Raw genomic sequence first — 10,002 nt, 5'->3', positions numbered from 1 at the left:
TCCAGCCTGTCCAGGTCTCTCTGTATGGCGGTACAGCCTTCCGGTGTGTCAGCCAACCCCCCCAGCTTTGTGTCATCAGCAAACTTGCTGAGGGTGCATTCTTTTTTGTGTGGTATTGCATCTCCTAAAAGAGAGCTGTGTTCTGTGTTGTCTCAAAGACAGACTGTGACAAAGGGCTAAAAAATACCAGTAAACAGTTAAAACAGTTGACCTAGTAGTTTTCCTTGCTTCTTTCAGCTGTAGTGAATGACAGGTATTCACTCTTTTTTGACCAACCTGTTCCCAGAAGTCAAAAGTCCATGTACGTCCTTTTTGTATGCACCCTTTTTATATTGCTAAAGCGTTCATGTATTTTTCTTTCTGTACAAGCAAGACACAATGTTTTAAAAGTACTTTGTTCTTGGCTTTTATTGGTTTTATGGTATCCAGAGGTGGTATTAAGAAAAAACAAACTATTACGCACAAAAAGGAGCAAATATGCTATCTGTGAACTTTGCTTTGGGTGAAACAGCGCTAAGAATTTTCTTAACTAATGTCAAGCAATAGGAAAATTACAATCACTAGTAATTTTTCTCTCGGAGATCAAAAGCTTGTTCTTGCAACATGAAGCATATGTACTTTTGCGGTACTCGGATAAAGATTTTTGATTCCGGACAGTGTTGTGCTGATTCACAATAAGGCTTTAGGTCCCCAGGTAAGTGCAGATGTTCAGTTTGGTGCTGGTTTCAGTGCAGTTTTTGCACCAGATGTTTTGTGCAAAACTGGCTTTAGAGCAAAGTAAAACCCAGTTACTTTCAGAATAATCCTCGTGTGCAAAACTTTCAAGGTTTCGCTTGCCTGTTTGTAGCGGAGCAAAGGAGCAGGTTAGCTCGTTGCAAAGGGATCGCATCGCGCTCTGCAGGTCAGAGATCGCTGACAAATCTTCCATGTCCTGTTTCTGCAAGCACAGCTTACTTGGTCTCAAAGAAATGCATTTTTGGAAAATCTCATTCTGAATTTTGCGGCTTGTTACCTCTGTAAACACTATGGCCTGTCGTCTGTGGGACAAATACTTTGTGCCATTTGGGCTGCACGAAGAACAAAAACATTGAAATTCTGTGGTCAGGGATTCTGCAGCTTTCTGCACCTCTGGTCTTAATGAACTGGGCAAGCCATTTAAAATACAAATTATTAAGAAAGCATTTTTAGAAATTGAAGGTTAGGCACCACTTAAAAATACCCTCTATTAGCTTTGGAAGCAGTTTATTCAAATAAGCTCAGAATGTGTTCATTTTATTCCCAGTTATACCTTTTTTTAGTGAAAACTTCAGGTGAGCAGACTTCACGTATTTTTTATTGATGCTTCAGGGCTGTAATTCAATGTGTGGCTAGAGCTTTGCTTTGAAACGTCAAGGGAATTCAGTGTTTACCTGCCTGGAGGAACCTGCCCATCTGAGGGGTGAATCTGAGAATGCATACAGTCCTGCTCGAGCTGTGTCAAATAAAATAATTGGGGTTTATGTTGGAGTTCATTTGGAGCAGAGGAGCCAGAGCGGGGCCGTGGCCCGGAGGGCTCTGCCATGGCCCGCAGTCTCTCTGCAGCCACACGCTCTTACAGCTACCTGAAAGGAGGTTGTAGCTGGGGGGGGGTCGGTCTCTTCTCCAGACTAACAGGCAATAAGACACGAGGAAACGGCCTCAAGTTGTGCCACGGGAGGTTTAGGCTGGATATTAGGAAAAATTTCTACAGTGAAAGGGTTGTCGAGCACTGGAACAGGCTGCCCAGGGAAGAAGGCTGAGTTCACCGTCCCTGGAGGTGTTTAATAGAGGAGTAGGTGCGGTGCTTTAGTGGTGTTTTTGTCAGTGTTAGGGTGAGGGTTAGACTCAATGATCTGAAACGTCCCTTCCACCCCCCGTTCCATAGCTCCGGCCGCAGCCCCCGCCATGGCCGCAGTCTCCTGGCTACCCCTGCCGGCGGAGGCGGCGCCGCTGCCAGTTCCCCGCCCCGCCGCCCCGCCATTGGTGCTCGCGGCGAGCGCGTGAGGGCGCCGCCCCGCGCCGGCAGGGGGCGCGCGCGGTGCCGGCGGAGAGCGAGCGAGGCCGGGGCCATGGCGGGGGAGGAGGCCGCGGCCGCTGCTGAGGGGAGAGGAGCCGGGAACAGCGGCGGCAGCTACGACGGCAAGTGCGTGTTCTGCAGGATCGCCCGCCGGGAGGAGCCGGGCACGGCGCTGCTACCCTGCCAGGTGGGTGAGGGGCGCCCGGGCAGCGGCGGCGGCCTCTCCCGGTGTCCCGCCGGCCGAGCTGCCGCCCTTCGCCGCCGCCCCTTGTCCTCGGACACTGGTGCGGGTGCCAGCTCCCCGCTGGCAGCGGAGGGGCCGTCGTGGGCCTGGGCGGCTGCTTGTTTGTTGTTGTTCGTTGCCGGTTTTTAATGAAGAGCCGGATTGCGGCTGTCGCCGCGCTCGTGTGAGGACTCTCCTGCCCATCCCGGCGGCCCAGCCGCTCGGCACCGGGGCCTGCGGGCCGGGCAGGGCTCCAGGAGAGCGGGGAAGGGCCGAGGGGGTTAGTTTGAGAACGGAAGATCAGACCCTGAAGCCGTGAGCGTCTCGGTCGCCTGGCGCCAGTCCTCCCCCGGGGGAGGCGGTGTCCGGGCGGCCGGCTCGGCCAGGGTGTCCCTTTGAAGGGCTCGGCGGGTCTGGGGTGGTCTTACGGGTCCTCGGCTCCTTTGTGGAGATAAGAGCGATCAGAGAGGAACTATCTTGTTATCCTTAAGTGTTGTCACAACAGCTAGAAACCGTAAAGCAGACGCCAAGGGATCCCGATTGCGGACGGTCAGCTGAAGGCACAAATCATGCTTACAAGCCTTTCTGTAGGCTGGCTCAGAAAATCTTAAAGATTTTTGCTAGTTACTTCAAACACGACATTAAGTATCACATTGATGGGGTGAAGATGAACTTTATCACCAAATCTTTGCTAATATCCTCGTCCTAATCAATTTAATATGTTTGCATGCTTTTTCAGTATGAAGACCTTGTTTGCTTTAGAGATATCAGACCTAGTGCCCCCCACCACTATCTGGTGGTGCCGGTGGAGCACATGGGAAACTGCAAAACACTGAAGGGAGAACACATACCTTTAGGTAAGTCTGTAAGTATGTGTTTAACCTAAAGGATAATAATTTTGCACAGTCTTAAGTAGTGTGCTGTCAAGTAAATTACACCTTTGAGCACCATTTGGTTGAGGATGTAAACATGGAAATAGATGGTGTGAGTGTGTGTAAGTAGGGATTTACCCTTCCTGAGAACTTCCATGTGCTATTCTAGAATAGCACTTTTTTTTGTGCAATTCTATAAAAACATCATACTAGTGCATGAAATCTTTTTTGTTTGCGTGGTGTATAGATGATGCTGCACTTTGCTGGAACTGCAGCTTTATTTTTCAAGTGTTTATGTGTTGCTTCGTTGCTTTTTCTTAGATATTTATGCAATTTTAAATTATATGAAAAGTTATAGAAGAATTTTATAAAATGTATATTTTAAAATACTTGCTACACTTTTTCAGGAAAAAAGTGAGAGAAAAAAAAGGGAAATGGTGTTCTAGTAAATTTCAGTAGTTTTGGAAAAGATAAGATTCTAAAATATTGAAGCCATGATTTATTATTCTTAGGCTTTTTTTTTTTTCTAAAGAAAACATTGTCCTTGAATTTGTTTCACAGGAAATGCCTAACTAAGTGTGTTGAGTAACAGAAGAAACTACAGCTGTACATGCATGAAGAGATTCCACCTTAGGGCAATTTACAGGTGATGCAAGAAAAGAGTTATAGTTGCACGTTGCAAATCTTGCATCACTGATGTCTCTCTTAAATGTAGGGTAGTTTTCTTTAGAAACAATTTCTATTTGTGTTTGTCTTCAAGACAATTCCTTAGATTTTTGCCTTGAGTTTTTGTATTAGGGTTGCTTTTTTCTCAGTGATACATAATGAAACTTTGTCCTAGTAGTAAGTAGGATTGAGAGTTTTATTTTATTTTAATTTAAATTTGTGTATCATCTCTGAAACTTCCAAACTTATACCAGCCTGAGATCAAAGTCCTGTAGCTGTGTAGAGATATAACACTGGAATTAGTGTAAACATCGTCATTCTGACCAGTCATTATTTGTTGTGGGTTTTCTTATACAGGTGTGGTGATACCATACCTTTGGCCAAAGTTATTAGAATAATACCACACTTTGAAGTGTTGTTAGTGTGGAAGTTGGTAACAGTTGCAATTTTCATGTCAATCATTGTATAACACTATCCTGACAATCTTTGATTATGAGTAGTGACAGTATTTATATTTTGAAAAACACACATTTGTGATCCTAGTGTAATCAGTTTGTTGAAGTTAAATTACTTGATGACATATATGTAAAATATTAGTTAAATGTTAAATTAAATTTATTTGTGTTTAATAGTGAAGAGAATGATGGAAGTTGGAAAAGCTGTCCTCCAGAAAAATAATTTTAGTGACTTGAATGATATAAGGTATGTAGTGGAAACCTTCTGTGTTTATTGAGTATGTTTTTTACTTTTCAGAATGCCATTTTAGAGATGGTGGCAACAACTGCAGCATGATTTATTAAGAAATCGGGTCTGCATTCACTTATTGCATGACTTTTTAAGTAGAATATGCTGACATTGAATATAAACCCTTTTTTCTGATGAATTGCCAGTGCAGATTGCGTTCCAACTCTGAGATTTTTTTCTTGACAACATCTTGGGATAGGGAGGGCAATTCAAACAACTTATCTAAAAGGCTGCTCTTTAATTACGTGCTGAAAATATGCTGGGTTCCTGGGTTCCACAGGTAAGGTAAACTTTGTCCTGTTCAAGCATTGTGTTTGAGTCATGCCTGCGTTCATTTGATTTCAGTGCTGCACCCTTTAGTTTAAGCCAGTGCCCTTGGTAGCCAAAGTGAATTGTACCATAATTTAAACAGTGTAGAGTATAGGAAACTGAGCTTTCATGATTAAAATAGGTAGAAACTACATTGATCTAGTGACAGTTGGCTTTCCAGCTGAAAATTAGATATGATACATTTAAGATATATTTTATTTTTTAAACCCTCCTTTTTAACAAAATATATCTTAAATACGGAGATGTGAAGGAGGAGGCTAATGGTCTTCTGAAAATGTTTCCTGAGAGTATAATGAAATTAAAGGGCATATTTTTGTTCTTGTCTTGGTGTGCAAGGAAAATGTGATGAGTTGATTTCTTAATTCAGGGGATCATGTTAACTAAGTTGTGGTGTTCCAATTCTTCCTGAATTAACATCACTGGTATTTTTTACTTGTTTTCCTTTTCTGAAGAATGGGTTTTCACTGGCCTCCGTTCTGCTCAATATCCCACTTGCATCTTCATGTCCTGGCGCCAGCCAGTCAGCTAGGATTCTTATCCAGACTCATGTACAGAATCAATTCCTACTGGTTTATCACGGTAAGTGTAATGCAGATGAGCTTTTTCAATAGGTTTTCAGTTGCAAGCTGAAAATCTGACATCTTTCTAACATTTAATCATGTCCAAAAGGTCTTTGAGCAATTATTTTTGTTGTTACTATTAATTATTTATATTTTGCATTAAGTATTTGAGAAAATATAATACATAATATTTATGTTTTCTCAAATAATCAGAAGTTAATGTGTATGCTTACTAAGGGAAATGGGGTGACAATAACATTCACAGTAGTTCTGGATCTCTTAACATGTGGCTTAGGTTAATGTGATGTGCTTGGTAAGTATTTGTTCTTTAATGTGAAAGGATGTATTCAAGTGTTGTACGTACCCTGGTTCATTCAATTTAGGTGAAAAACACAGCCATCTAATGCTTGCTTTTATCATTTCACATGTTTTTTCTCATTTTGTCATCTTTAGACTGAAACAAGTGTCTGCTTTACAAAAAACATTGTTTGTACTGATTTATGTCAGTAGAGACAAGCAGTGAGACTGAACTGGCACTGCCTAAATAGCTATTTGAAAATCTCTCCCTCAAGGACTAAAGCTTACTCTCACTGCTTTGATGCAGCAAAGAACCTGTCCTTGCAGTGTAGCTACAGCATCCTGGTGTCCTGCACAGCCCCAAAACAAAGATACTGAAAAAGGTCTGTCTCTTCTAAAGGGTACAGACAGTCTCTTACTTAAAGAGAAAAAACTCAACTTCTTTGCAGTGGTACCTCGCTGGTGATCTCACCCAGCTCGATCAAAGCAGATGTGCCTCTGCTGTATTGTAGAGCATCACATAGATACTTGGCCCTCAAATAAGTTGTGTGGTTTTACTGCCTGCTATCTTGGATTAGCTCAGGGAGATCTGTACCAAGTTTGGCTATACAATATGGATGTACTTCAAAAGATACTTTACCTTGTTGTGAAGTTGGGAAATGTTCTTGAATTAGTTTTGGATGTTTTTTTTTTTAAATTGGAATGGCTTGAAATGTGATACTTGTTTAAGAATGCAAAACCAAGGTTCAGATAGATAGCTTCATTTTCAGTTCCTTCATGCTTTACCTAGCTTTATTTGCAAATAAACTGCAAGAGCTGTTTAGCTCCTGTTAAGTTGTTCCTACCTTAAGTAGCCGAGTACATTTTTACTGTATTTAAAACATGCCAAACTTAAACTTTTCACAGATTAACATGGTTGCTTTAGAGATCTTAATAAAACCTCAAGCACTAGTTCAAAATAAAAGATTAATTCATAGGACTGGCAAAAAAAGGCTGATAGTAAATTGATTTATTTCAGAAGTGCCCATGTTAGTCTCTGTGTGCCCAATTTGGCCTGCTAGAACAATGTTGGCAGATTTCCTGCTGCCCTGAGCCTTTCTGAGGGCTCTGTGGGCTGATGTCATTACATATACAAAATACAGCTCCCTCAGTTATGCGCTAGATGCATAAATAGTCATATGATGAGAAAAGTATGTGTGAGCACAGTGACATAACCAAATGGATGTATATCTCATGACATGAACCACATAGGTGAATGCACTCCATCCCTCAGCAATGTATGTGTCTGCTGTGCAGCTTGTTGGGTGATGAGAGGCCACAACACACCATCTGGAGCATCTCCCAAAGAATTCCAGGTCTCAAAACTTGGTTGTTCTGAGCACTGCTGTCTTCTGAAGTCTTTAGAACCACACTGCTTTATCGGCTATTTATCTGCTCAAACATCCTCTGACTTTCATAGGTTCTGTTTCCTTTTCTGATCACCTAATGGGAGTTGTAAACTGTGAAAAGGAGCCTGCTGTTCAACACAATCATTGTATTCTGCTTCTGTTGTATGCTTTTTCATGTAAAAATGAAACGTAAATGCTCTGTCGGTGTCACTATCTTTAAAATGGAATTTTCAGTAAACTGAAGGTCCACAGTGTAGTTAATACATTGCTTTCTCTCTTTCATAGGCTGAACAACTGATTGAGCGACTGCAAACTGAAAAGGCTGGCAGTTGAAAGCACTCTTAGCCTTGTGTCGCTAGCCGGTTCGTTCTTTGTCTTTGAACTCTCATTTAAGGTTGCACAGTTTCATGTTGCCAATAATATACCATGATAAAAAAAGCTTTAGTTCCTTATGAGGAAATACACACAGAATTTGTAGCTGCCAACCTAATTCTTCCATTTGGATACCTCAGTCTATATATTTCTCTCACAATAAGGCAATTTATTTTAATTATAATGTTATATTTGTATATATATACATACATAATATATATGCTTACATGCAGAGAACTTTTCCTATCAAAAGGCAGGATATAGCAGCAGAACATGTGGCATCTAAGGCAACAAGTTACTACTAACATCGTGTATGTGATACCAAAGGGAATATTTGTTGCAGAATCAAGCTTTTATTTTAAGCATGCATTGTTCTGGGATTACAAGTAATGTTTAAAACATTTAGGTTTCCATCTGTATTTGTATGATATGTTACTTATGCCTAGTTATTAGTAGGTACATTGCTGAAAATACACTCCTAACTTTCTGGATCTAAACCACTTTAATATATTACCTGTCTTACTTGCATGACAGTGACATAGTAAATGTTAATGCAATACGTGCCCAAGATGTGATAATGCTATATAACATAGAATATAGTTTAAATGTATGTGTAAGTGGTTGTGTGTTGGACTTAAAGATTGTTTCTGTCTTATGTACACAATATTTTAAATTACTGTATGCTTACAAAAAATGTGAAGAGTTCAGAGGAACTGATTTAATATATCGCCCTTCTGCATGATGATAGAAAAAAACACCCAAATTTTTAGATGGTTCTGATACTGTTCTCACTGGAAGTCCCTTGGAGATTGCTAGTGCCTTGGCTAAATTTGATTTCTAAATGAAGTCTTAATAGAAACAGGCAGTATGTGGCAGGCTTGCGTAATAGCAATCTGAGTTGAATTTGGGATAGCAGGGACTCAGCCCAAAACTGGAACATGTCGGGTTGTTTAAGGAACCTGATGAACATTTGCCTTTGCTGTATGACTTAATCAGTAATGCTGGCGCTCTTGTTTTTCAATACCATATTTAGGCAGACTGTTTGGAAAGTTAAGAGTCCAGAAAACATGGAGTGGATTTTCTTCATTCACATTCTTGGTGCCTAACTAATCAAGTGTCCTTGGCTGATGGCATTTAGATGAGGTGATGATGGTCTGTTGCACCTGCAAGCTTCCCTGAACGTAATCTTCTCAGCATTTTCCACCGATCCAGCAACTGTTGCCTTAGTGGTACAATGAATTGTAATATTCTTACAGTAAACTGTACGTAGTACTTCAGAAAGTTCACACCCTTCTGAAGAACAACATTTTCTACCCAGAAACACCTCTCTTTTCTCTATTACCTTGCGCGCAGTGTCTTGTTATTCTTATTAATGGGCGCTCACGTGTCATTTGCAGTCCTTTGGGGTTTTAATTTATAACATTAGGTAGGAAGAGTGTGAATTAAAGCCAATGAACTTTGACTACTTCTGTGCAATAGATTCAGAGGTTTGAGCTGGCTCCTAGCTTTGTGAAACATCTGAACATTAAGATCTTTCAAGAGTTAATACTGTGTATGTGTTCTGATTTGTAATTAATTTATGTAACTGTACTTAACCGTGACATGTAATATTTAAAGTACCAACATGAACTGTTGTCAAAAAGGATTAATAAACAGAATTACAGAATAAATGCTAATCTTGGAATGATTTTCCAATGCAATGGAACAGTTAACTGTGGGGTTTGACCCCCAACAGCACTTTGCTCGCTCCTCACCCCTGACCTGGTGGGATTGGGGAAGGAGTAGGAAGAGCAAAAGTGAGAAAACTCACGGGTCAATATAAAGACAGTTTAATAAGTGAAGGGAAGAGGAAGAAAAAAACCCCAAGGCACGTGCTGTGAAGGCAATCACTCATGACTTCCCACAAGCAGGTGCCCTCTCGCCCCCCATTCCCCCCAAACCTCTCTCAGCGCTTGTTGCTGAGCCTGACATCGTCTGGTATGGAATGTGCAGTCTGTGTCCCCTCACAGCTTTTTTGCCTGCCGGAGGGATGGAGCAGTAAAAAGAGCAGGCCTTGCCGCTCAGCAATCGCCATGCCACCGGTGTGTTATCAACGCTGTTTTAGTCACAGAATGCGGCACCTTAAGGACTGCTCTGGAGAAAATCATCTCCATCCCAGCCAGAGCCAGTACGTTGTCAAATGTATGCAGAAGCACGAAGGCCAACTTTTTGCATCTTACATTTGGGAAGGATCCCACTAGTGACAGTAAGACTGGAAAGGTAAAAATCGGGATATAACCTAGCTTCCAAACTTTTGCTGATGAGCAAGATGGGGAATTCAACTTGTCTCTGACACAAGCAGACGGGCCTCAAACTGGCTCAAACACAGTGTTAAACAGAGCCATCTTAATTACTGAGATGAATGCTCAGTATCTCGTTAGTGTTTTTCAGCATAGAACCGTGTTCCATTTTCCTTCTGTATTGACAAGCATTCTTGGACTCGGGAGATAATTTTTTTAATTAGGCTAAGAAATAT

General features: G+C 41.4%; 1 protein-coding gene across 2 annotated transcripts; it reads left to right on the top strand.

The window, feature by feature from the left end:
- Positions 1-2,038: 2,038 nt before the first annotated feature.
- On the top strand, positions 2,039-9,157 carry HINT3 (histidine triad nucleotide binding protein 3). 2 transcript variants are annotated; one of them, XM_054195797.1, is made up of 6 exons: positions 2,039-2,222; positions 2,998-3,115; positions 4,429-4,498; positions 5,323-5,449; positions 7,401-7,477; positions 8,521-9,157. In XM_054195797.1, exons 1-5 carry the CDS (start codon positions 2,088-2,090, stop codon positions 7,446-7,448), a joined length of 498 nt encoding a protein of 165 aa, XP_054051772.1. In that variant the 5' UTR covers positions 2,039-2,087; the 3' UTR covers positions 7,449-7,477; positions 8,521-9,157. The 2 variants fall into 2 exon arrangements, with proteins under 2 accessions (XP_054051772.1, XP_054051771.1); XM_054195796.1 differs by having other exon boundaries at positions 2,040-2,222; positions 7,401-9,157.
- The last annotated feature ends 845 nt before the right edge of the window (positions 9,158-10,002 follow it).

Source organism: Rissa tridactyla, chromosome 3 (genome assembly GCF_028500815.1).
Source record: "Rissa tridactyla isolate bRisTri1 chromosome 3, bRisTri1.patW.cur.20221130, whole genome shotgun sequence".
In the NCBI taxonomy this organism is placed as follows: domain Eukaryota; kingdom Metazoa; phylum Chordata; class Aves; order Charadriiformes; family Laridae; genus Rissa; species Rissa tridactyla.
Note: the sequence above shows the minus strand (reverse complement) of the source record. Positions and strands in the feature narration are given on the sequence as shown.

Excerpts from the sequence above, each read along its gene's own strand:
- HINT3 (XM_054195797.1), top strand. The coding sequence starts at position 2,088 with ATGGCGGGGGAGGAGGCCGCGGCCGCTGCTGAGGGGAGAGGAGCCGGG. Across the intron at positions 3,116-4,428 it reads GGGAGAACACATACCTTTAG|TGAAGAGAATGATGGAAGTT; the intron begins GTAAGTCTGTAA and ends TGTGTTTAATAG. Across the intron at positions 4,499-5,322 it reads AGTGACTTGAATGATATAAG|AATGGGTTTTCACTGGCCTC; the intron begins GTATGTAGTGGA and ends CCTTTTCTGAAG.